The 27,082-nt window shown below is 33.2% G+C and overlaps 5 protein-coding genes across 16 annotated transcripts; 2 read left to right on the forward strand and 3 right to left on the reverse strand.

Moving 5' to 3' along the window:
- Positions 1-876: 876 nt before the first annotated feature.
- On the forward strand, positions 877-4,240 carry LOC114186023 (protein farnesyltransferase/geranylgeranyltransferase type-1 subunit alpha). Its single transcript, XM_028074017.1, has 5 exons — positions 877-1,190; positions 1,386-1,495; positions 2,244-2,364; positions 2,476-2,571; positions 3,552-4,240. The coding sequence occupies exons 1-5, from the start codon at positions 948-950 to the stop codon at positions 4,014-4,016; spliced, it is 1,035 nt and encodes a 344-aa protein (XP_027929818.1). The 5' UTR covers positions 877-947; the 3' UTR covers positions 4,017-4,240.
- A 1,146-nt stretch (positions 4,241-5,386) lies between these two features.
- LOC114184586 (endonuclease III homolog 1, chloroplastic-like) lies at positions 5,387-8,605 on the reverse strand. Of its 2 annotated transcripts, none has more exons than XM_028071895.1 (10): positions 8,450-8,605; positions 8,274-8,371; positions 8,021-8,075; positions 7,832-7,950; positions 7,306-7,372; positions 6,934-7,025; positions 6,695-6,832; positions 6,324-6,428; positions 5,969-6,052; positions 5,387-5,664 (listed from the first exon to the last, which is right to left on the reverse strand). In XM_028071895.1, exons 1-10 carry the CDS (start codon positions 8,538-8,540, stop codon positions 5,608-5,610), a joined length of 906 nt encoding a protein of 301 aa, XP_027927696.1. In that variant the 5' UTR covers positions 8,541-8,605; the 3' UTR covers positions 5,387-5,607. The 2 variants fall into 2 exon arrangements, with proteins under 2 accessions (XP_027927696.1, XP_027927695.1); XM_028071894.1 differs by having other exon boundaries at positions 5,387-5,668.
- Positions 8,606-9,908: 1,303 nt separating this feature from the next.
- Positions 9,909-19,686, reverse strand: LOC114184585. 9 transcript variants are annotated; one of them, XR_003604598.1, is made up of 22 exons: positions 19,539-19,686; positions 19,329-19,390; positions 18,897-19,057; positions 18,476-18,550; positions 17,545-17,660; positions 16,990-17,104; positions 16,617-16,745; positions 16,050-16,097; positions 15,666-15,868; positions 15,378-15,574; positions 14,994-15,286; positions 14,676-14,825; positions 14,308-14,586; positions 13,912-14,061; positions 13,103-13,178; positions 12,701-12,828; positions 12,370-12,564; positions 11,509-11,649; positions 11,310-11,432; positions 11,009-11,215; positions 10,382-10,680; positions 9,909-10,232 (listed from the first exon to the last, which is right to left on the reverse strand). XR_003604598.1 is itself a non-coding variant. In XM_028071893.1 (22 exons), the coding sequence occupies exons 3-21, from the start codon at positions 19,029-19,031 to the stop codon at positions 10,519-10,521; spliced, it is 2,922 nt and encodes a 973-aa protein (XP_027927694.1). In that variant the 5' UTR covers positions 19,032-19,057; positions 19,329-19,390; positions 19,539-19,686; the 3' UTR covers positions 9,909-10,232; positions 10,471-10,518. The 9 variants fall into 9 exon arrangements, 2 of the variants coding, with proteins under 2 accessions (XP_027927694.1, XP_027927693.1); XR_003604601.1 differs by having other exon boundaries at positions 10,359-10,680; XR_003604599.1 differs by having other exon boundaries at positions 19,325-19,390.
- Positions 19,687-21,307: 1,621 nt separating this feature from the next.
- Positions 21,308-21,995, reverse strand: LOC114185760. Its single transcript, XM_028073665.1, has one exon. It carries the CDS (start codon positions 21,928-21,930, stop codon positions 21,559-21,561), a length of 372 nt encoding a protein of 123 aa, XP_027929466.1. The 5' UTR covers positions 21,931-21,995; the 3' UTR covers positions 21,308-21,558.
- Positions 21,996-22,682: 687 nt separating this feature from the next.
- Positions 22,683-26,787, forward strand: LOC114183513 (protein FAR1-RELATED SEQUENCE 5-like). Of its 3 annotated transcripts, none has more exons than XM_028070557.1 (4): positions 22,683-22,990; positions 23,249-23,311; positions 24,792-25,350; positions 26,317-26,787. In XM_028070557.1, exons 3-4 carry the CDS (start codon positions 24,799-24,801, stop codon positions 26,419-26,421), a joined length of 657 nt encoding a protein of 218 aa, XP_027926358.1. In that variant the 5' UTR covers positions 22,683-22,990; positions 23,249-23,311; positions 24,792-24,798; the 3' UTR covers positions 26,422-26,787. The 3 variants fall into 3 exon arrangements, with proteins under 3 accessions (XP_027926358.1, XP_027926356.1, XP_027926357.1); XM_028070555.1 differs by having other exon boundaries at positions 22,764-22,990; positions 26,325-26,787; XM_028070556.1 differs by having other exon boundaries at positions 22,783-22,994; positions 26,325-26,787.
- The last annotated feature ends 295 nt before the right edge of the window (positions 26,788-27,082 follow it).

Genomic DNA, 27,082 nt, shown 5'->3' on the forward strand with positions numbered 1-27,082 from the left:
AAGATTAGCGATAAAATATTGTAAAGGGTTATAATATTTAGTCACGACACATACCAAACAAAGACAATCCAAAAATTAATTTGGCAAAGACTTCCTCTTATAATAGTATCGTGTTCGAAGGAAAAAAATAGGTTTTGAAACAAGTGTTATTTCAACTTTCAATAGCAGTTACTTTTCCCCCGTTTATATCCATAATACTCTGTTTTATCTAAAAACAATATTATTTTTATTCTTTTTTCTTAAAACAAATTATGTTTTACAATTTCCAAGAAAAATAATTTATTTTAGAATAATTATTATCTTATATATTTACGAGAGAGTGAAAATATATAGAGCATAACAGAATTTGCTACACCGTTTTAAACTGAGCAAACGTTTATTAATCCATGTATGATGAATAATCCTAAACATGAAAAGAAGGAAGTAACATTTTAAAAATATTAACAGGTATCCTAAAGGTACAGGTTAAAGAATTAAAAGTAAGATTTGTTTTATTAAGAAATATTAATACATATTTATTGTGACGACACTTAATATTAGGGGGAAGGAATAACTTTCATGAATAGAATAGAATCATAGAAGCGAGTCATAACTAACTATTGGTTGGAAATAGGAAGTAAAATAGTGTGTCGACATTGAAGGATGTGTTGAGAATATTAAATACTATTTCTTCTAATTCTTTTAATAAGAACCAATTAGCTAATAAATAATAGTTAAAATTAAATAAATTTAAGAAAATGCCAAAAGTGAAGCTTCCCTCACCCACCTTTTTGTCCAAGGTAAAAGAAAGGAATCACATTCACATGACACATCACACGGGCTTTTTATCGCATTGGGCCTACAAAAGCAAGCTCATAAGCCCAAGTCTTAAAGCAAAAGTTAAGACCCCAGTCTAAATTGGGAGGGCGTGCGAAGGAGTAAAGCGAAGTGAAGAAGGTTATCGAAGGATGGAATCTGAAGGCGAAGAGGAGGAGCAGAAACGCGTGCCGCTGAGGGAGAGACCGGAGTGGTCAGATGTTACTCCACTTCCGCAAAACGACGGCCCCAGCCCCGTCGTTCCGATCCAATACACGCAAGACTTCGCCGAAGTCATGGACTACTTTCGCGCCGTTTACCACGCCGATGAACGCTCCCCTCGCGCCCTAGCTCTCACCGCCGAAGTTATCCAGTTCAACTCCGGCAATTACACTGTACGTTTATCTAGCTATCTCTCTCGATTTTACAATCTAAATCAATTCAAAACGCGTTTCAATTTTTCTCTGCTATAAATCTTCATTACTCACTCCTCACCAATATGTGTGTGGTATAATGATAGTTGAAGTTAATTTGATTATCTTTTTTTACGTATGACGATTGAAGTGAGTTGTATGTGGTTTGTTTTGTAGGTGTGGCATTTCCGGCGGTTGTTACTTGAGTCGCTAAAAGTTGACTTGCACAGTGAACTGGAGTTTGTGGAGCGTATGGCCGCTGGAAATTCCAAAAATTATCAGATGTGGTGAGATGCTCTGCTTTGCTCTGCTCTGCTCTTTGTTACTTTGCCGTTACTTCATTGCGACTGACAATCCTGTTAGCTTGTCCAGCAACTGTTATAGGATCAGAAAATAACGTTGAATCAAAATTTTCACATAAATTAAAATCTACTTATGCAACTAGCATTTCCTTGAGATTGGTTGTTTGACTTATCCCGAACCTTATAAGGATTTTTGTCTTTTCCATTTGAGTAAATTCTGTCATAGACTTTATTTTGATAAATTTATTTATGAAAGTGAAGAAAATAAGAAGGTAGAACTTCTGCATAAGCTAAAATTAAAGTCAACTTAGGGATAAGTTGATTTTAGCTCACAGTGGAAGCGCTATAGTTTTTGGATCAGTTAAGTAAATAAGAGTGCTATTAAAGTTAGGGGTATAAGTTGATTTTAGCTCACAGGAGAAGCACAATTCATTTTTATCTTCTTATTTTCTTCTCTATTAAATGCTTATAAAGAAGTTTATTTGACAAAGGGTTTATAGTGTGAAAATTTATGAACTGTGGTGTCTCTGAAGCTGGTGCTTTGAAATGCTTCTTTGTTCATAATGACTAGCCATTTCAGTTGCACAAAAGCATTTTTAGCATGATTCTTCTGTGTGCTATGTTTGGTATTTGACAGTCGTTTCTTATGTAAATCGTCGTGAATTGAAGTTCTTCTGAATACAACTTTTGTACACACACCATCATATTGATCTTCATGTCAGATGTTTTGTAGGCATCATAGACGATGGGTTGCTGAGAAGTTAGGACCTGAAGCTAGAAAGGTTGAGCTTGAGTTCACCAAAAAGATACTCTCTAATGACGCCAAACATTATCATGCATGGTCGCATAGACAGGTTTGTTTCTCATATTGTCACCACAAATGTAAATGCTCATTATTTTAGCATTGGTATCTCTATCTGAGGCATAGTTTAATTATTGAAACCCTTCTTTTGTTGCGTGGACAGTGGGCTCTTCAAGCACTTGGAGGATGGGAAGATGAGCTTAATTATTGCTCAGAACTTCTTGAAGAAGACATTTTTAATAATTCTGCTTGGAATCAGGTATGCAACTATGTTACCTGTTTTGTTTAGTTTATACAGGACACGTCATAAATACTCATCATGGATTTGCTTGATTGTTGCCTAACTAATTGATGTCAGACTCCTTCTCTCACACGTCCCCCCACGCCTAATCTTACATTTCCAATAATTACAATTGAGAAGTAACTATTTTCCTTGTATTTTGTTAAAGTTCCGTATCAACTTTAATTTTAGCTTATGAGAGTCGTTATTCTCTTATAGGCTCTTTACGAACATAAGATCTCTAATAGTAAATTGAGTTGAGGTTCAATCTCTTCAATATAATTTAACCAGTAAGAATTCAACGCAATGAGCAGTCATATTATAAAAATGTAAGAAATTAATTTAAAATATTGTGGAAAATTAAATTAATTGATAAATATTATTTCAATGATAATATCTAATAAACAGAGATTTCTTTTTTAATTTCTAAATTTCTGAACTATTCTAATTAGTAGAAAGGTATTAATGATGATTCACAAACATTTTTATATTTACTGTTGATTGAAGAAATTTAAGTGTTAATTAATAGTTATGAAAAGTGAAAATCTTCTTTACTTGAATAACTATTGGCACATGTTACAATAAATACGTGGTTTTAACTGAATAAAGATTTGCATGTAAAATGTGGCGTCGTAAGAAGAAAGAGTTACATATGATGTGGTTTCCTCAGAAGAAAAAGTATCATTTAACTTCGTGAGAAACAAGAATGAGGTATCAAATTTAATATATGGTTGTGAGTCAACTAAATTCTGCTATAAGAATTGTTAAAAGGGAAAGATGTGCCACATATTGTGCTTGACACCTTGTCGTCTTCTTACCCTTAAAAGTAAAATCCTTGAGTAATATGATATGCTCAGGGGTAAAGTTATTAATGTTCATGACAAATGTACTTTACTTTTAACAAGTATTCTTCCTTTGTTTTCATAATTTAGAAAATTAACATTTAATAATTTTTACAGAGATATTTTGTCATAACAAGGTCTCCTTTCTTGGGGGGGCTAAAAGCTATGAGAGAGTCTGAAGTGCTTTACACCATTGAAGCCATTATATCCCAACCTGAAAATGAAAGCTCGTGGAGATATCTACGAGGACTTTATAAAGGTGAAATCACTTCATGGGTAAATGATCCTCAAGTTTCTTCTTTGTGTTTAAAGATTTTAAGAACCAAAAGCAACTACTTGTTTGCTCTTGGCACCGTTTTGGATCTCATATGCTATGGCTATCAACCAAATGAAGACATGAGAAATGCCATTGAGGCTGTGAATGCAGTAGATATGGATAAACACAGTTTAGAAGATGATGGGAGAGGGGAACATCAAAATTTAAATATAGCACGAAATATTTGTTCTATCCTAGAACACGTTGATCCAATTAGAACCAACTATTGGATTTGGCGCAAGAGCAGGCTTTCTCTTTCAGCCTAATACCAAAGTTTTTAAAGGACAACTATGTCGTGTACCAAAGCTCATTGAAGTGATGCCTGATTTTTGGCTGTGTTGTGATGTTGTTTCTTTTGGTGCAGATTTATTTATTTTGGTCATGTTATTACTGTCATGTTGAGTGTATGGATTGAAAAGCAAATATAGTTTAGTCACTGCACAATAAGAAATTGAAGTCTTTTCCTTTGGGGCGCATGATAGGTTTCAAATGGGATCCATAAATCATCCCTAGCTTATCCATGTATAAATTTAATGAATTAATGAATCCGTTGATCTTTAAAAATTAAAATTAACAAAATTTGGAGAATCTATGTATTGTTAGATTAACATTACGCAATTCAGCAAAGGATTTTTTTTTTTTTACTAAATAAGAAGAACGGTTTCTGCGGCGGAGCCTACCAGATCTTACATCTGTTTTGAAAAACCAACTAATCGATCGGATACAATGAAATGATAGGGATGTGAAGGTTAAAAAAAAAAAAAATCTGAAGATATAACATATATATAAAATGCATAGTTGTAATATTTTTTCATTTGAATTCTTAATGAGGTTACTTTGATTAATTGTTTTTATAAAATATTTAAATGTGGTGTGATAATTTTTAGAAAAGAAAAATAAAATGTTAGATAATTTCTAAACTAGTTATCTTTAAAATTTAATATGCTCGTCATATCGTATATAATAATTTAGAATTTTTGAAATAATGTAAAACTTCTTTATATTTTTAGTGCATTCAACTTAAATTATACTTCAAGAATTATATCTGGCTATATTTTTTACTTAAACTTTAATTATTTTATTTATTTTTTAATACATTGTATATAAAAAATAATATATATATATATATATATATATATATATATATATATATATATATATATATCGATGTATATAAACCTTTGAGTGAGGCCGTGACAGCCAACATATCCATCAGCCTCCGTCATGGGCCAAGTCTGGACATCAAGCCCAGTATCATGATGGGCCATCAGGAACCAATACAAGCTCACGGAAAGAATATGAACTCGGGACCTATCGCACCTAAGCCAGAATCATACCACTAGAGCAAATGCCCGCTTGTTATTGGATTTAACTATAAAATATAAAACTGTTTAGATAAACTATTCTTATAGTTTATATACCAACATTTTACCATGTTTTTTACAACATACCCATAAAAAGGTTGTTAATTATAATTATATTTGGGGTCTGAACAGCATAAATATATTTGTGTGGTGTTTGGTAAAAAGGTGATGGAGAAAGATGTGTGCAAGTAAAATTAGTTTCAAAAAAAGGTTACAGTTTTTTTGGCCAACTTATAATGGGAATTATGATTACATCTAATAAATCAAGTACATGAATAAAGTTATGTGTGATGTTATAATAAGTACTATTTTCAAAATGAAGATTTTGCAGTCTTCGCATGATAGTGTTATTATATTATCTTATAATCAGAAGATCATTACTTTAAACCTTTAAAGCAACATTGGCTCGATTAAGGCTTCTTGTTCAATGTAAGTTTTTTGGACTTTGATGAAAAGCTTGAAACCTCCTTGTATGCTGATGGACAGAAGCTACTTACACTGCACTCTCCACAGTGAGGCCGTAGAGGAGTACAAATTGATCGTCCAAATCCTACCTGTTTGTATTCAAGTAAGACAATGTTGTAATATAAAAATGACACTGCTATTTTGACACCCAAAATTTGTTTACTCTTATCTGATACTACCTTTTATTATTTTTACTTTCTTTTTTTCTTTACAAATACAAAAAATAGTTGTCAAAAGGTGCGAAAAAAACTTTTTTCCTATTTTGGGGTAAACAAGCTCCAACATGCATTTCTATGATGCTGTAAAAACAGAATAGTGTGATAACCAAATTAACCATTCTGGGCATATGTTGAAAATGATATACAGTAAAAGAAATAAACTTAGCATACCAAAAGAGGATTTATTGGAACCCATTCTTCCCTCGGAAGCCATAGTTGCAGCCTTTGTCTGGTTTCTTCTGGTGTCGAAGTTTTCTAGCACATAGAAGAGGATTAATGACTTTCAAATTGTGACATTAGAAGCAAGTAATTCTTATTTGCTGAACAGACTCATAGTTGCAGCAACTTTCAGATATCACGGTAAACAAGTGATATTGTGTGATATTTATCAGTGACATTCTCTTGTTCTAACATACATATTAAGCTGAATTCAAGTTCGAGTTGGAAGTTTCATATCAAATAGAAGTGAAAAATTTGGCAATATGAATGTCAATTTCAGAAAATCAGAGAAGCAAAAGATGTGAACCTGTTTTGAGCCTGATCTAGAAACCCACCCAAGACGATTGCAGATACGGTGTACGTGAGTATCTACACATATCCCTTGGACATTGTTCCATCCACAAATCATAACCTATACTGCCACTGACAAAGTGAGCTTAAAGAGGAAAAAAAAACCCACACTATTATCACTAATAAAATGAGCTTAAAAAGTATAAATAATAATTTTTTGTCCCTGCACTCATTTAGGAATCAGTCCTACTATGAAAAAAAAAAATACTCAAGTTTTAGTTCCTTTGTCATAACTCCTAATAAATGTTATGTACAAGGACCAATAAATATTTTAATAAAAACTGAAAGGAAAATGGTGTTTGAAATAGAAAAGCATTTTGTACAGACCAGATGAGCAATCTTAGGACCTACTCCTGGGAGCAAGAGTAGTTCCTGGATTGAGCTAGGTATGTCTCCATCATACTTCATGAGGCAAATGTCAGCAACTTTCTTCAAGTAACTCGCTTTTCTTGTATAAAATCCAACCTTGGAAAAGAATAAAGTATAAGAATGGGTATTATGGAAATAATGGATGAGAAATTGGTTTCCTGAAGCTACTACAATAGATACTTTGGCAAAGAACATACAGGGTAAATCAACTTTTTTATGGTTTCTTCATCAGCTTTGTTCATTGCTTCAGCAGTAAGCAGGCCATTTTCTTGAAGACGTTGAGTCGCTCCTATTCTTGAAAGTACACACTTGTGATTAAAAATTTAAAATAAGCAACTTCATTAACATGATTAATCACGTATAAAAGATATTATTTTCAACCTAAAACATTAAAATAATGGATTTGTGAGTCTATTAATGATGATCAACTTTTTCATTTCTATTTAATTTCAGACTCAAACTCACATTTGGATTACTAAGGAGAAATAATATCAGTATATCTTTGTCCTTAGAATGAGTCTTAGTATACTACAATCTAACAAAAGAAAACCAAGGGCTTGAATACCTACCATGAGTAACATGCTCCTTAGTTTGGCTTGATAAAAGGGAAGATGCAAGAACAGCAAATCTTCTTTCCTACTTGTAATCATCAGAATTTACATAAGGGTAAATTTATCCGTAACATCATGCTTCAAACAGTATTCTGAAATTAGAAGAAAATAATGCTCCTACAATCACAGTAGTTAATAGAAAGTCCCTGTGACAATCCAACCCATTCAGGATTCAAAATGTGGTTCAAAATGTTAGGAATAACCAGTGAGTCAAAAGTCAATAGAATAGACAAAATTAAACATTATATAAAAATAAATATTCATAACAGTATTATCTTAAAATTTTGAGTAAAAATGATATCATATATATAAAACTAATGTGATATATATAAAGAACCACAATCTCTTGGTGATTATAACCCCTTCATATGATGAAATATATAAACCCATCACAAAACTTGTACTAATGAGTAATTCTAATAGGAGACAGAAAATAGGTTATAGATGAGTTCGATGAGAATAAGCAATGCATTTAATGGTAGACCTTAGGAGGTACAGTATTATGAGAAGTTTCCTCGCGCGCAAGTGGTTCATGTTCATCTGCTGAACTCCTCATTTGGCGAATTCCTTGAAGAACCTTTTCCCAGTTGACAGGGGCTTCACCTACATACATCAACTGCAAAATTTGAGCTTCCCGAACCAAGGACGAAGCCCAGAGGCAAGAAAAACTCACCACTATGAACCAATTCATTTGATCTTGCGCGTGCAAGTGCAAAATCTGGGATCTCCTGCATGGGGTAAACTCACACATTACATCACATTCGAATGAAACTTACTCTTGAAGATGCAGTTAACAGGTTCATATCACATCACAAGTGAAAAAGTTTCCATAAATGGGACCAATTAAAGGATTGAAAAGTTCAGATTGAAAATTGAAATTCCGGAGGTCGGAAAAGCTCAAACAACAATGAAACTGAAAGTCTCACTTTCTGATGCTTTTCCGTTTCAATTTCGGGAACGTGCTGCTGAAGCTGCAAGCTTTTTCTGGTTCTTTTGTTAGTCACAGAGGCTCGAAGTTGAGACACTGAAGCAGGAAAGAAAGTAGTAGTGAGTTTATTTGTGATGGAGATGCAAAAATGAAGAAGAGATATTCTTACAAAACCTGGGTGAGGTTTTGAGGAAAAAAATTGAGTGGTTTTGGGAAGAAGGGAGACATGGATTCGTCCCAAACCAAACACAGAAGCGACCAACATTTGAGGAAAAATGTTGTCTTTTAGATGTTTGTGTCGGAGTGAAGAGAAAAGAGTAAGTATTTTTCTTGGTTATAGACGCCATTAAAATTTGTCACATGCTCTTTTAATCACTTTACGAATATAAAGAAGTACATTGAAGTCCAATTAATGAAAAACCAAACCAAATCAAACTTAAATACCGAAAGGATATTTTAATAATCTAGGCTGAAATTTAGCTTCATTATTTCTAATTAATTTAGCTCTTTTATCTTTTATTGAGATAGTTAACTAGTGTAATGCACAATCCAAAAGTAAAACAAACACATGCAAAAGTGAAGGCTTAAAGTGTAATTGTGTATAATGTGATGTGGTTGGTCCATAATTCAGATTTTTTACTAAATTTTTTATATTACTTTTCATCGACTAATAAAAATACACTATATTAATACTTTAAATATTTTGTTAAAATATTTCAAATTTTCAATCGGTAATCATCTGTATATTTTAAAAACACAGTAAAAAGAAAAGAAAAAACTAAAAGTAAATCCAAATTCGGTTGGTTCGTCTATTTACCCCTCCAAATAGATCGAAACCAGAGAGAGGGACACGTGCTCTTCCATCCTATGCTACAGGACTCAACCCTCAACAAACACATATTAACAGCATTACTTTGATTGTCATAACATTTTTTTCTTCAGCAATCAATTTGATGTAATTTCTTTTTAGTGTGAATGTTTTCACGAAAAATGTAACTCTAATTTTAATTTGGTTTTCTTCATGTAATTTAATTTTTGCTTATTCGTCATTTCGGCTAAAAAAATTCTTTAGATAATTTCAGTCCCTTACTTTTTAATTACATGTATCTTTGTTATATTTTCAGATTAATTCATTATTTTAAACATGACACGAGAATGGAAAAAATACATAATATATGACCAAAATTCCAATTAATTTAAAATTTCATGAACCTTTTATTATTTAATACTTTATAATTCTAATACGGCAAACAAGTATGTATTTGAAAATTTTCTCTCTCACATTTCCCTTCGTTATTCTTTTTTCTGCTCCATCTCTATCAATATTAACCTTGAAGGAACCAACATTAGTATTATTTTTATAATGTTCTCTAACAGTATATATAATTTAAAAAAAATGCATATGGAAAAATTAATTTACTCTGTTAAAGTTAAAAACTCAAAATAAAAAATAAAAAATAAAAATGATTTATTCAAACAAATAATTTAAAAGAATAAAAGTCAGTAAAACAATTTAAATTTAAAATATCCCAAAATACAATCTAAGTAATAATTCTTTCAAATTATAGAGATAAATAATGCATTATCTCTTCAAATAACTGCATATTTTACATTAATATCAAAGAGATATCAATTAAATAGTTATCATCATGTATTAAATTTTTCTTTCCATCTCATTTTCGTGTATCGCTTTATTATCCATCACGTTATCACATTCACATCTATTAAAGTTTTCACCCATACAGAATAACAATGAAGCGTGTACGTGTTCCACGTGAAATAGTATACATATTTGATATTAATATATGCAAGAAAAATTAAAAATAAAATATACGTATGGTAATACGCCCAGAGCATGCTTTGACTGGAATTTGGCAGAGATAAAGCGGAGCAGCCGCACAGGAAATCATTCTTCACAACTCATGAATCATTAGGAGCTTCTAGCATTTGGTCCACACTAGAGAACGAGAGAAAACGGTTTCAGCAAAACAAAAGTATCAACAAAACCCTTTATTCACAAAAGAAAAAAACAAAATAAATAAATATTGACAAATATAATTATAATTTATAGACAAAATCCTACATTTGCTGGAAACAAACATTCACCTCTCCCAACAAAAGAAAAAATTTACTCTCCTGCATATTTCACGTACTTGGGGCATGAATGGTAGAAACCATCTAAAGAAACATTTTACCAGCATTGCAAAGAATGAAAAAATGGCATCTATTGCAGGTTAGTGTCATTAGCATCCCGCAGCTCTCAAGAATTTATCATAGGGGCTCGAAGGAGGTAGCCTCAAAGAATGTTGCAGCCCATAGTCATCGTAATGGTCGCGTGCTCCATCCTGTTCTTTAAATGTTTCCTGAGTTACTAACTTCAAATCACTTTTTGAATATTCCAGTGCCTGCACGATGAACAGTGCCAATAAATAATAATCATTTCCAGAAAACCAAACTAAACCATACCAAGTTATTCTTAATGTACTTTGGGAGTAAATACATCGCTCCACTAATAACTCAAGGCACAAATCGTTTATAATTAATTAGTTCAAACCCTACCTTGTTACCCAACCAACCATGGTAGTCGATACGACAAACTTCTAAAAAAATATAACCAATTCAATGGCAATAGATCCTGATTTTTTTTTCTTCAAAATATGTACGCAAAATTCAATGGCAAATACGACAAATATTTCTTCACTGAAAAATTAAACTTCTGTAAAAAATGCTAACCTTAGCATGTATAGGGGCAACTGTAACTTCATTTTCACTAGAAAGAACTATGGCGTTACTCTCTTGTTGATGCTTGAAACTCTGAATGACGGACATCTTCTGTTGTTTCCCTGCTTCAAGTGCCTCGCACTGGTCCTTCATTTGGTCATAAGGTAGAGGAGTTGAGGAAGTGGAGAAACTTGCAACCTGCCGTGCAGTTTCCAAAACCTATCCACAAAATGATGCCCACAGTATGTTTAAGGAAAGAAGAAATAAAATATCCTCTCTCCGATTATACAAACAAAAGCACGCAAGTTTTTACCGAATCTAATAGTTGATCAACATTTAGAACATCGGGGTGGTTGGTTGACAGTGATGTTTTGCGATCTGACTGGCTGCCACTATGTCCAGTCTCTATCTCCGTGAAATCATCCGGAATCATTATCTGGAAAACCAATTACAAAATTTGACGCACAAGATTGACAAGCCACTAATGTAGATGCAACTTTGGAGAATTTTACCTCGTCAAAACTTGGGAATTCAATCATATGAAGAGGAGAACATGGTCTTGATGTCTCCATAAATGACAGAGGTCCTAATGGATATGCATCATCGGGGGAAAATCCCTGTACAAGTTGATTCTTTATGCTAGACAGTTCATCCTGGTAAATATGGAAAACAATTCTAGTTATCTCCACATTTTTATACACCAGTACATGGGCCACAAATTGAGCCCCCAGCCCACATACTTTTATAAAGTCCACATTTTTTGCATGCTTCGCAAGTATTATTTTTTAAATTAAAAAAGTATATACTTTGATAGTTTCCACATCCTTGCTACTCAAAAGTTCATGGCGATACACCACATAGTATTTGTTACTCTAGTAATTACTGTGTTCATGTTATCACACACAAAAAAAGAAGCATTTAGCACTTACGGGCATTAGGGTCTACGAAGTTGCACAATCAAATAGCAGCCTAGGAAATAGTTACCTCAACTAAGTATTTTTCAAGAAACTATAAATATGGGTGACATGCAGAACCTATGCAATATGTTACACTCTACTGAATAATAATAAAGCATTTCCTTTCTCTGAATTCTCTCTGAAACACTATGCTATATCTTCCTTTATATTCTCCCCGACTACATTCAACATAGTGAAGCAAATCAAAACACATGTCTCCTCATTATTAACCTTCATTTTTCCCTACTCCTTATTGCATGTGGAAGGGTTGTATGTCAGTACATATTAAAGTGTATCAAAGCCACATTTCTTTAGAAAAATCATTAACTGACTATTAATATAGGTAAAACCTACACTGTTAATTTCCCAAGCATATTATCAAAGTATTCTTCGTCAACCCAAATAAATTCACATTACCTCTGGCAATTTTGAATATTTAGTCATAAAGTACGATATTACAATCTCTTTCAACTGCTTGTCATCCAATTCTACAGCTGAAAGAGACTTCACAGCAGCCGCCTCATCTTCCTGAGATCCATAAATTATATTCTCCGATTCTTTACGGACAGCCAGCAGTCGGATATCATCAACCAATTCAAGAAAAGGATCTACCTGTGGAATTATAACTTTAATCGGTCAATCTAATCATGAGTAAAAAGGGAAAGTATATAGTGACACCCAATTTTAAAAGGAAGATGAAGGAAAGAAAAATGTGGATCAAGTCCAGAGGTAAGGTAAAGAAATTAACTGTTTCTTTGGTCAGAGAAGCTTTAACTATTGGAATTAGATCATGGAGACTGCCAGCCCTGGCAGAGAAGATAAGCATATATGAAGCCAAGGTAAAAAGGGACCTCCTACGAGATGGTTGTAAGCCTCCTTTAACAAGCATGTAAGAAAATGTCAGAAAAGTTTCACCAGAGAAAATATTATTCTCAGTTAAGACGATTTCCTATATATGTGTAGCAGAACATTTGGAGAACCCTGGAATTTGATTCCATTATTGTCTCCATTCCATAGGAAAGAACATTTCTGTTTTGTATGAAAAAAGTCATGGAATGATTATTCCACTTCTCAAGACTTGATTCCATAGGGACAAGATTTCTCAATGTTGTTCCTTCATCCAGAGTGAAAATTTGTCTGTAAATCTCACCTTGTTGGTCCAAAGAGATCCTCCTGAGGGAAAATGCCAGTTGAAAAGATCTTGCTAAACCCGTGTGACTGGATGCCTGTGGAAAACAATTAGAACTTCATGAACTTTAGGCAAATCAATCATGTAATATTACAAGGCTTAGAAATCATTAAGATTAATTTTAACATATATAATATGCACAATCTTTTCTTCATTTATGACAAGATAAAATTTCCTGTCAAAATACAACCACTGCCACCAAGTCAATTACCAATTTAAAAAGGTTTTGGAGTATAGTATAACTCATTGTAAATAGACCCTTTCTTTTGTATTAAGCTCTTGACAGCTGTATTACTTTGATAGCTGTACTTGGTAAACTAATACCTAGTTAGTTATAGGTTGTTAGGATACTCTTCTTAGTCAGTTACATTCTGTTAGACTCTCTAGATCAGCTATGTATAACTGGCATCACTCTTGTACTTTGGCTTTTAATTTCCAATAATAAAATACAATTTCTCTTTATTCTAATAACAACTGCCCTAATGGAACTAGTTATGTAGCATTAATTACATTATTAAACATTTCTAGTTGCCTAAAAAGGGTAAGTTTTGAATAATATTTTGTATTTCTAATAGAATAGATACTTCCTTCCCCAATGAAATTCTCTACTTTTTTGTTTTTTTTTAAATGACACTGGTTAGCATATGTCTTTATAGAATTATAAATGAGAAACATTTAAACAAAATGAGTAAAGTAACGTCAGTAGTCTTTATCGATCATGGATCTTTATAAGCAATGAGAACACCAACTACGCAGCAAACCATACTCACCTTAGAACAAGTAAATAATAAAGCAATGGTATAGGCGTGTGCCATTGCCTCATAATTTGAAGGGCCATTTCCCACAGATGTTGCCTGAACCCAGATTGAAGAAAGCAGAAGACTGACTTGATGACTGCTTAGCCTAAGAGAACTTTTATCCTGAAAATTTCAGACTCAATTTAGTCTGGAACCCGAGCAATGAAGGATCAAGGGTCTCTATTGTTGGAAAGAGGAAAAAAGAAACAACCTAAGTAGCTCAACAATATATTTAACATAATTAAACTAAACAAGAATAACTAAAACTAAATTAAGATGAATACGAATTGCAAATTCTTTTCCTTCTCCAACCAAAAACAGACTATTAAGTGAAAACAATTAATAATGACACATAAAAAAAATTCTTACGTCGTTTCCATTAGTTAGCTTGGGAGAAAAGCTGTAGCCCCTATATGGATGAATTGCATATTTCTTCGATTTGACACTAGATATTGTCTTTTCTTCTTCAAGTTTTCCATTAAAGTTTTCATCTCCAGTATGAGCAGTCATTATTTTGTGGTCCAACCAAGGAGAAACCATGGATGGTGTAAGCACCAAAGAGAAGATCCTATGTGCTCCAATTTGTGTTTCGTAGTCAGGATGAACCATGACCAGGAGCAATTGATGAAACAAGGCATCAGGGAAAGCCTGGATAAGTCAAAAGGTGGCCCAAAAGTTTAGAAATCTACTAGAGCTAAGCACAAAATCCCATTTTCAATCCAAGTAGGAACACTTGCCTTATTGCGATATGACACATTTGGAACGGAAGTGACTAATTTTGCTATTTGATAGACAGCAGAGATTGTCGATCTTGCTGTTACGGTAGTAACTGGGATATTCTCCAATGCCACAGCCATCAAATCAAGAATTGGTCCTTTATCCCCAACCTGTTGTTATAGTAGAACAGATAACAAATTGGATCTACAGATATCTAGAATCCAGGAAACTTTACTCAAAATCACATCTAAGGTACCCCCCAGTATGATGCTAAGTGCGAGATAATATAAATTTTGAAAGGAAAACAAAGAAGTGATACATAAAGTTAGTTCAAGTACCTTCTTTGAAAGTTGTAATATACACATTTCTAAGACGGACTGAAGTTCAGTATTCAACCTATATGTACCATCTCCAGTGCTGGATGCTTCAGCTAAATTTTGCAGGCATCTCCTAAAATGTTTAATGAGATCAGATATTGCACCAATGATTGCAACTGAAGCCTGATACTTCACATTTTGTGCAAGCTGCGTGGTGGTTTTAATGATATCAATCTGAAGGATATGCTGCTTAGCAACATTTTTATGATCCAAGTGCTTGACCAAAATGGACAACAGAAGATGGGAGTTATCACCTGGTGTTCAAAAAGTGATAATCGATTATAGAAAATTAGATAAAAACTTCATATGTAAGAAAAGTTATAATATTGAACATTACAAGGCTACCTGATTCTGCTAGAAGGGATTGCAAATACTGCAAAATACAAGAAGCAACTCCCTTTTCAGAAGACCAGTAGTTTTCAGCATCAAAATTATGAAAAAATGGTTCAAGGACACGGCGCACAGTTGTGGCTTCCTTGGCCAATTTGGCCATATTATACAGGCAAATCTTTGACCAATAAGCAGGATCTTTAGCAGTATCTCTGTAAAAACAGTGAACAAAATGGTTGTCCGGATGTCATATGTTGGCTTTATACCAAGACGGAGATGGGAGAACAGATAGAGAACACCTACAACTTGGGTTCTGTCTCAGTTCCTGTCACACCATTAAGTAAGGAAGCATCCTTCTTACTGATAGCTGATAAAGAACGTAGGTCTCCTCCTTTGGGAAATTGTTGGACCAGATGGCTCTGAGATTGTGAATTCAATTTCTCTACTTCGGCAAGATTGGATTTGGATTGGGGATCCGGGAAATTTTCCAAAATCACTGATATAATCTATTGAACAGCATACCCACCCACCCAACAAATTAAGACAAGTATAAACTAACTTTTAAAATCAAAAGCTGAGTTGTGGTTATTAATAAATACATACAAACTAAATTAACATGTTTAACGCAACCCTTTGCTTAATGTCTCTGACAGAATCAAGGAATAAGAATAGGGAAATAATACTCACTTGGTCAAAATCCGTGGAAAGATGTGAGTGCTCTCCCATGAACTGCACCTGGACAAACATAGGGAGGAAGAACAACAGGCAAACTGAAGGTATAAGTGACCTTGAAGAACAATTAACCAAAGATACTGTGGTTGGAAAAGGATAGCCAGTAAACAACTTGAATGATTGAAATGTACCACTTAATAATTTTGTTCCCAAAATAAAGCTTCTATCCTGCTACAGTTTAAATTACTAAAAAGTCCACTTTCACTCTTTAATTTTAGTAAATTTCATTTCCTTATTTAGATTACAATGGCTTCAATTTTTTTAAGAAAATTTTACCAAGTTAAACAAAGTTCCAATCAGTATGAAGAAGTTCAATATCTAATGACTATTAATCAGAAATAATTAAAACTGTTAGTAACCATCCTTGACATACTCTTCAGAGGGTTCGTTTCCTTAAAAATCATCAAAATATATAGATTCTTGCTCATATTTATAAAAAGAGGATAGAGAAGTCCTTGAAATTATAAATTTACAAGAATACATAAGCAAATACTGCAAGAACAATGGACCAAAGAAAAGTACCATGTAGGATAGTGCTTGTAGGCCAGCTGATCGTAGAAGCAGAGCTTGTTCATTATCTCCCGCTTCTTGAGCCAATTGACATAGTTTTGGTATAAAACCCTCTAAGTTGAACATGTATGTACCATTTGTCTACTTTAACTCAAAGGGTCAATATCACTAAATTTATGGAATTGAAAAAAGAAAAGTAGAAAAATAATACTTGGTCTACAACAAAATGCAATGTATCATGACCATAAACTATAATAATACAAACTTTAAAGTTAAATTTAAATCAGCAAAACCGATTTAAATGGGTGGAATATCTGTTGCAAATTGAAGCAATCCTACTATAATTTTAACACTAGAAAGTCCGAAAGGTTGATTAACCAAATACCTGGCAATTTGTAAATTCTACAAGAGTCTTGCAACCTAAGATCTGCATTTCCTCTGAACGAGTTTGCTCTAGAAGCGTTTGAAGGATCCCTAATAAGCTATTGGCAAACAGCGGCCTGCAAGATTAAGAAGCATGTTTGAATACTATCACTCACTATAGTAAAGGGTAGCATCCAATAAGGAAATAAATCAAATGAACAAGAACTCTATGGCAAGATGCTTTTGACAATATCAAATAGGACTAGAGGAGACAAATTAACACTGCGAGACCCTGTTCAAGAATACCAAGAAAAATAAATTAAGAAAAAAAAACAGAATTGTAAGCGTAACCATGTGTTAAAAAGTACCCATACAGCCAAATGTGTTTACAAGAATGAAACCTGGACACAGAACTCATAAATGTCCATAAATTTCAAAATGGCCTCCGCAATGTAATACACTTATGGTGCCTGAGTCCTTCCCCCAACACCCAAATGTGTTTAAATGAATTTGGTCAGGATCAAATGATATTTAAATCCAAGGAACACGCACTTAACTTATACTGTGGAAAACTTACATCTGCTCCTTACATGTCGATAACAGTTTCTCATATATGCACAAGACCACTTTCACCGAACCAAAGTTTTCATGACGCAAATCCTTATAACATCTTTGCTCCAAGTTTTCAGTAATCTGCCAAGACAAAACACCAAATAAATTTAGATATGTCAGAGATCAGAAATCAACAATGAAAATGAAAAGATTCAGTACTTAAAGTGACTCAATGGTGTTTGTTAAATTTAACTAATTCCAAATAAGATTTTGGGTGAAGAAAATATGAAAACATTGAGGTCATGGAAGGGTTATAAATGCATTCATGAGAAGTTTCTTTATTTAGATATTAAAGAGCAATGATTTCCTTTAGTTTAGCCTCATTCAAAATATTAAATAATCAAATTTTCCTTCAATAAGATATTCAGAATTTATGAAAATATTGTGAAGCATTACGGATCAGTGCTTCAAATTTTATCACTGGACATCTCAGTGCTTAAATTGAAATCATATAGTTTTATATATAAGAAACACTATAGTACTAAACCTTGTATAGTAAATTGATATTAACTTAGCAAACTGATAATTTAGATGTATTTGAATGTATTGATGAATTTATTATATTCATAAAACCTATTACTAACCCTTACTTATACTAATCATAATCCTAGTTAATTAGGGATACAAGTGTTTATCAGTTTACTAAGAGGTAAAGAAATGATTTACTAAGAGGTATTTTTTAAGATATGATATAATATCTTAAAATATTTTATCAAACAGGTGATTATTGAATGGCATCCAACTGGAACTTCTACAATGATAATTTAATCAATCTGACAGTTTCTTACGGAATGATTATCTAAATTTCCTCCACCATGTCATGATGTTCTTGGTTGCATGAAACAAACTAGCCTAGAAGAGACGAAAACAAGGGGGAGATTATTAAGAATTATTACCTTAGGAATTCTCAATGGATTCCTAGAAGCATACTCACATAGTTTTCCAATTTTCCTGTCGTTAGGCTCAGCAACCTGAAAATCACAGTAATCATCACCTGATAAGAATCGAAATAGGGCTAAGAAGGGCTTCTAAACATTCTCCGTTTGCTAAATTAAAATAACCTAAACCAGTACAAGAAACACGTCTTATCACCCCGTTGACTGCATTTATCATTATTCATCTTAACATAACAGTACACCAGCCACTAAGAGCAACAGTAATGATACACAAGATGGTATTACTTGGTTCAAAAAGTACACAAATAACCATCCGATGCATACATTAGATAAAATTACTGAGTCAACTGATAATTCTTGGGTCTCGTGAGACTAATACCTACCAAGTAATGACTGTAACAACATAAGCTGAAAATTTCACCTGATTACGCGGGAATATTTCAGCCATCAACTTCTTGTAACGTTTCACCGGTTGCCTTGATCTTGCACGCAGAGAAGGACAAAACACACAGAGGTTACCACAGACGGGCACAACCCGCCTGGACATAACCCCCATTTTGCAATGAATTCACAAACCCTGCCCTGCAACATTTTCCACAACAAAATTCACTTCGCAAATTACCTCAACCATTCACATTCAAGTGATCAGAACTCAAATTCATACAAATTCACAAGCAATATTCACAAACCGAATCCAATTCAGCTCGATCAAGAGTCCGCACAGGGTTTAACGAATTTCCCAATAACAAAAAAAAAAAAAAACGAACGCTCGAAAATTGAGGACCAAACGAGCGATATATACTGAATTAACTCATCAACAATTCACAGCGAGAAACGTCCGAAACCTACCTACCTAACCTATTCGAATTATATAGTTTCCACTCCTTCGCAAAATGAAGCTTCGCCGATCGCGATCTATGCAAAAAACAAAATTATCAGAGAATTGGGATGTATTACGCTTAGGAAAAGAGAAAAAATAATCGAATATTTAAAATCTTTGTATGTACTCGATCAAATCCAACGGAAAACAAAACCGTATAAAATTAAATTAAAAAAAAAATACCAGGGAAAATGGCAATGGGGTCAGGGTCAGAGTCAGGTGCAACTCTTCCCCTACCCTTGGCACTATTATCAAATGTAACGTTTTAATTCTTACAAACAAAATGTGTTGGACGATTAAACCACCATGAACCCATAGTGGTCATTTATCATCAATATAGTAATTTCTATATAATATATGAATGTTGCATAAATTATTATTTATTACAAAAATTACGCGATTATAGCATCGCATGCATACCGTGGAACGATGATGATGATGTGGTGAGTAATACAAAGTTGACTACACCCAATGCTTCATCATCATATGCTATCAATTTTGTCATAAGAATGATCGCTTTTGTTATTTTATTTTTACAAAAAGAAAGATAAAAATTATTGATTGATAGGTTAAAGGGGGTTGGAGTTGTTCATTCCAACGGTCCGAAAATTATGGGTTGGTGCTTTTTTCTTTTTTTATATTGGAATTTGATTTTTAGAAAGTAAAATTGAAAAAGAAGGAAAGGAAAGTGACTTCCATTATTTTCTTTTTTTTTTCTTTTTTTTTTTTTACTTTTATGGTCTCACGCCATATCATTTCTTTCATCTTTTTGCCAACGCTTTCGTTGGTTGCACATGTCTCTCTATCGATCAACATGTTGAAAAAAAAAACTCTTGAAAAAATACTATAATTATTCTTATTTGTATAAAAGATTATTATTAAGATATCATCGAAACAAAAGTATGCATGTGTTAAATTCTATTAAGATTAAATGTAAAGTGAAATTTAATATGTGAGAATAGTTAAATTTACTTTATCCTTTATGTGACTAGCATAAGAATTAGTTTTGCTATAATGAAATTTGGAAGTGGCTTTTTATTTAGAAATTGACCAAATATTATTAAAAATTGGAGTGAAAAATATAAAACATCGATGGGTGGTAAGAGAATGGGATTTTAAAAGTGCATGCACACAAAAAACAAATGTGATGGTTGTTAATAAATACGCTCAAATAATAAGTGTTAGTATTACTTTAAATATTAAATAAAATTAGTAGTAATTTTTAACCTAATAAATAAAATTATCTTAAAGATCCCCTATCAAATATCTATAAAATTCTTATAAAATTACGTTAAACTTAAAATTAACTCTTTAATATATCTTACTTATGATTATTTTTTCTTACTTCGTTAAGTTGGTGGAGATGTGAATATATATAATAAATAAATATTTTTAGTTTATAACAAATGTATTTTGAAAACTAAAATTTTACCATTACAAATGGGTTTTCGTGGGTTGATTGTTTAGTTCAAAAGTTTACAAACAAACTGGTTCAACCCACCTAATGTATATATTATTATCTTTATCATGTCAATACAAACTCAAAGGATGATTTATCAATTTGAATTTGTTTACTGAGTACTTAGTGCTTTTCTTCTGTCATATTTTTAAAATACACAATGATTTTAATGTTTTAAAATATGCTATTTTTATTAATATTTTAACATCAATAACAAAAAAAAAAAAAATCAACAGACAATGTGGATGCATATTCTAATAATTTTCATGGTGCAGTATGAAGGATGTTCATAACAACCCCCCAACTGTTTCAATTTTCATGATTAGTCAATGTTCCAATCCAATTTTTCTTGAATTGGTAACCACATTTCTTCAATGGGAATAACGTTATAATATTGCGAAAAAAGTCACTAACACATTCTTCTATCAGTATTAAATCAATGCCAAACGCCATTTGGATACCGAACAAAACTTCGTAACCATCAAATCAATCAGAAAACAAACAAAAATCTGGCAACTGGAGCGGCCAAGTTATTAATCAATCAATGTTGATACTAGCAAAGAACAAGAACGATCACCAATTTCTGAACAATTTGTGATCCCGATAATAATAATAATAATAATAATAATAATAATAGCAACAGGCAATAGTGGCTCAGAGTCAAAATTTTATTGTGTGTGGTGAAAAATTGGCTCAAGAATGAAAAACCCTCAAAATTGAAACTCACAATTTGGGGTAAATTAATCACTGAACTCCGGAAACGTGGACGCCGGCGTTTTTGATGGAATGGAACAAGGGAGAGACCATGGCGCGGTAGTGTGGTGGACGGGATTGTTCCTCGCTAGGGTCGATTTGCACGGTGGTGATACCAATTTCTCTGAGGCGGAACCCTAGCTTCTCCCCGACGCGAGAGGCCACTTTACCGTCCCAGTAGCGCTGAGATCTGGGGAACCGGTTGAGCTGGGCACGGTAGTGAGCCGCGAATTCCTGCTCCGACGAGGAGGCCATGGCTATGATGGATGAGGTGGTGGTGTTGGTGACCTGGGCGGTGATTTTCCGGCATGACAGCACCAGCTGCAGCACGTGGCGGTGTTGGTTATTGTAGGTACCCGCCATCTCTTTCGCACGGTACGACAACTTTTTGTTAGTTTGACGACATCACAACACATATTCACATGCTTATTCCATTTCCTTCTGTTTTAATGAATATTATAATACTTAATTATTATGTTATTACTTACACACAGTTTATAGTGTAATTATTAACATATTGTAATTATATATTATATCAGAAATTGTAATGAACTCTTAATAAAAAAAATAGTTTTAATGTCAACATTTTAAATATATAAACTATATTTCCTGAGAGGAAAGAATTCTTACTTGGAATTAAAAATGATTACACTTCTAAAGTAACATTTATATTAGTAAAATGCATTAAGATATCAATAAAAAATATTTGGCAATCTATATCAAATTTAAGCAAACTAATATACTCAATAAATATGAATTAATCAAATGTCTCATAATAAATATACATCGTAAATATAAGTGTGTTCCATTTTGAAAATAAATTTATCTTTATAGATATTCTTCTAATATGATATGAATATGAATAATATTTAATTTTTCATATAATTTTGATTGCTTTTTTAAATTAAATTTAACTTTAATAACTTATATTCGAAGTGCATACAATAATTATTAAACATCTTATGGAACATTTTGTTATGTTTTTCATCTCGTGTTTCAAAAGTTAATAAAATATAGTCACGTAAGTATAAACTTGAGAAAAAAAATATTTAAGTTTTCTTACGAGAGGAGTGCATGAATGTTTGCTCCGGTGACCGGAAATATTTGTGAAAGCGTTCCGTTCAGTTCGGTGTGGGGGTAAGAAGGTCATTTAAAGGCGTAGGTGGAGCTTTAAATAGTAGTCAGGTGGTGGGAATAGTTATTTGAACTGTGCCTATTTTATTTTTTTTAATTTTGAAATAAATAAATAACACCTGAGCGAGCGTGTACTGCATCAGTCTGTGGTGTCACTGTTGGTCATGCGTCCGTACATCAATGGTGACTGATTGTTTGCGACTCTTTCGGATTCGGAGAGACCCAAATCGGTAAGCCCGACCCGATCCAAATTCACCACTCTAGGTTGGCGGACCTAATCGGAGGAGGGGTAAGTAAGGCTTCTTCAACTTTTTCTTCTTGGTGTCATTTTTCTGCTCCGAATTTGTATTCATCAAGAAAACCAACGTTTTTTTTTTTTTTTAGAACTCGTGCTTTGAATTTTTCGGTTATTTCGAAACTTTCCATCAGGAAATACTATGTTTCGTGAGCAGTCAATTCCACAGACAATTCAGAATTTAGATGGGGCATTCATGGGTGAAGAGGAAACCGTAATGCAATGTTAATAACTTGCATGTTCTTCTTGCAGGTTTTACAGTAACATGTTGAAATCTGGCTGATTTTTATCTCGGGTGGTTCTTGTGCTGGACAGGTAGTAAACTGTTGTCTTCATCTTCTCGCATTTTTGAAAAATTCTATGTATATTTTTAGTTAATGAAAATTAACATTCTCTTGTTTGTTTTACTTGGACAAAATAATCATAGTTAGATTCATGAATGTATTTTGTGTTAATATATACTTATCCCGTGTCCGCCATTATTTTTTAGTCTAGGGTTTTAGAGGTACCTTACCTGCAGCAATGGTGAAAGAAAAGTCGTGCACAATGCTCATCTAGATTGGGATCTTTGTTAGTGAAATGTGTATCTCCATTTGGAAAAACAAGGTCTGTATTATTTCTGAAAACTGTAGGAACTTCAGTGGAATGAACTTTCACACTGCCACTGAGCTAAGCTCCTCCACAGAACCTAAGTTCTCTGCCCATAACGAGCTATTAGATTCTACTCGAAGCATTCTTCATTTCACATAGTCTAGCGCCTAATGGCCTTGGGAAGTTGAGGTGCAAACTGCACATTTGAACCCAAATTCATTTTATGAGGTCTCAACTCGTGAGTGCTCAGTCCAATGTAGTTCTAGCTCCTTTAGATAATGTTTGACCCAACTTCTTTTACGCTTCTCTTCTTTCTATTGGGAAAGTTAGTTTTTATTAATGATGGGAAAGTTGAAATCGGAAAGTAGAGTATAACTGGAGGAGCTTCTTCTAAGGAGATGGGAAGTCAAAAAGGAATAAGGTCAAATACTAACTGTACTTGTTTTGATAAGCTAAACAAAGCTTCAAGGAGGATTAATTATTATTTTCACAAGCTTTGTCAAACTCTTTCGATTTTCATCTTAAGTGTTCATATTATAAGAAATGCTTCTTAGAATCTCTTTCAAATTCTCCTTGGGCTTTGTTGTTTCCTTTTCTGGTTGAACGTTATTATCAGTATTTATGGTTAGATAATCAAATAGCTATTGTTTGTCAAATAAAACTTTTAAGATAAGGCGCAGACTGTTATGAGTTCACAATAATGTGTAGAGAAAATGAGTTAACGTACCAAATTCTTTTTTGGAGAAACTTGGTAAACTTGCAGAACTATGAATATTGTATAAACTCTCAAGTCAAGAAGCAAGTTAGCGGCATTGAAATCAAATGTAACTTTTGCCCCTCATTGAATCCGAAGTCAGTGTTGTATGCTATGCACTGTTTCTGAAGGCAACATATATGTAAAATTTTACTATGACTTAAATGATGTAAAGAAAATAACTCTTTTTGAAATGTTTTCTCTTTAAGAACTAATGTTATTATGAATTTACATATGATTTGGTCATGTGTATTTTGACCTTATTCGATAATGATGTACTGTCTCACTGGTTTGTTACTTTGTTTTATTATGGAATTGAAATGTTACATGATTGTTGTGTCAAGAGTACTAAAGTTATGCATATGCCGTGATTTTTTTTAATATATTGTTATATTAGGTAAACTGGTTTGGAAGAATAATCTAATTATTTGTGTAATTCTTCTGCCATAGTGAGGCTATGGATCACGAATCTGTCCAGGGATTTGACTCAGATGATAGTGACCTTGATATGCAAGCAGAAATTAGTGAGAAACACGGGAAAATAGATGAATTTTCAAAAAACCTAGAATTATGTGGAAGTGAAGATGAGAAGTTTGTCGAACTACCTGCAACAGAAATTCCAACAGATATAGAAGCTGTTGAACCATTCATAGGCATGGAGTTCAATTCAAGAGAGGAAGCGAGAGAATTCTACATTGCCTATGGTAGGCGAATAGGGTTTACGGTACGAATACATCACAACCGTCGTTCACGAGTAAATAACCAGGTTATTGGTCAAGATTTTGTCTGCTCAAAAGAAGGCTTTCGTGCAAAAAAGTATGTACACAGAAAAGATAGGGTGCTGCCTCCACCACCAGCCACTCGTGAAGGTTGTCAGGCCATGATAAGGCTGGCTTTACGGGATGGAGGGAAGTGGGTTGTCACCAAATTTGTAAAGGAGCATAATCATAAGCTAATGAGTCCCAGTAAAGTTCCATGGCGAGGATCTGGGAAGCACTTGGTTAGCGAGGTATGTCTTTCCTTTACAACGTCAAATGTGACTAGATGATTCTTAAGAAGAATGATTTGTGATCTATAGTTGAATGCACAGTTCCCAAATCCTGTTTCCTTTGTTATTTGTTATTCTGTTGTCGTCAAACTGATGAAATCTAAGAAGATCAGTCAAACAGTGCACTTTTAATGAACAATTTAAGTATGTTTTGATTGAACCGGGCATCATATAAGTATGTTTTGATTGAACTGATAAGATCTCCACTCCTAATGTCTGGGGTTGACATCAGTTTTGGGGGGATTGAAATAGACATATTAAGATAAGCTTGTCTAACAAAATACAAGTAAATTCTTAATTTTGGGTTGAAATTGTGAGTGCCAATTACTATAGTCCCTGAGTTTGCAAAACATTTATCACTTTGGTCTTTTATGTCTCGACCCCAACCATTTTCTCATGTTTTGTTGCCTTCTTACTGGTGCCTCTGTTTTTATACATGTTCTCCATTGGCCCAACCAAACCTTCCTGTTAGCATTCCTGTCATGCAGACTTTTAGTTTTTTGAAAGCAGTGTTTACCATTGATTCTCCTAAACATCTTATATATTCTTTAGACCATAATGGAGTTCTGTCAGTCTTGCATCAAGAAGATATGATAATCAGTAAATGAGATATAGCAGTAACTTTTAACAAACAATTTTGGCTAAAATTTATTAAAGAAAACCCAACTTTTTTAGGTCCCACTTTTTTTTTCCAAAAAATAAATGAGTCACACCATAATTTTGTATTTTTCATAAATTTTAACCAATAATTGAGTGTCTTGTTACACTCCTCTTAGTAAATTATTACATCTACATGACATTGACCGGTGTTGAGAAAGAGAAAAAATGGAAGAAAATAGTTGTGAATCTGATTGATTAAATTGTTGAATAACATCGAAAGCACATCTCAAGCTGTTTGGATAAGTTTTTTGATAATTTCATTCTTAGTGCCGCAGGATGAGAAGGATAGAAGAATCCGTGAGCTATCACTTGAGTTGTACAATGAAAGGCAAAAGTGCAAACGTCGTTGTGCTGCATATGAAGAGCAGTTAAATTTGATTCTGAATGATTTAGAGAAGCACACCGAACATATTTCTGAAAAAGTTGCTGCTGTAGTACGAAGTATTAGAGAGATTGAGGAAGAAAAATCAGATTCAGATAGTGGGTAACAAGTGCTATTATAGCCTGTTTCCTAATTGGAGACATTCTGGTTGAGATTGTTAAAGAGTCTTCTAAACATCGGAGACTAACATTATTCTGTCGGCATGTAGACGTGATTTTGCTTGAAGTAGTGTTGTTATATCATGTAACGTTCAAGTTAAACTTCAGGCGGCATATAGTTTACTTGGAAATTTATTATCTGGTGTTTACCATTTTGTGGATTATGTTGATTTCAAAGTATAATTTATACATGATTTATTATTTTTGTTTAAAAGCATTAAGTATAATTTAGCCATTTCATTCTTTATTTTACTAAATTATTTTGATATTTGGTCATCACTTAACCTGTGACTAAAGTCATGTTTTCTTATTTCATGTGAATTTATCCCAAATCTCAATGCTGAACTTGATTGAAAAAAAAGTATTCAAAATTCAACAGAATCATCCAACACAGTTTTGTAGAGTGAAAAAATAGAATCAACCATTCTCGCCTAAAAACTTCAACAAAAATAACAGAGTAGTTCCCTGATTTTAATGTCCTTCATCCAAAGTG

The sequence above is a fragment of the Vigna unguiculata genome, chromosome 5 (genome assembly GCF_004118075.2).
Source record: "Vigna unguiculata cultivar IT97K-499-35 chromosome 5, ASM411807v1, whole genome shotgun sequence".
Taxonomy (NCBI): domain Eukaryota; kingdom Viridiplantae; phylum Streptophyta; class Magnoliopsida; order Fabales; family Fabaceae; genus Vigna; species Vigna unguiculata.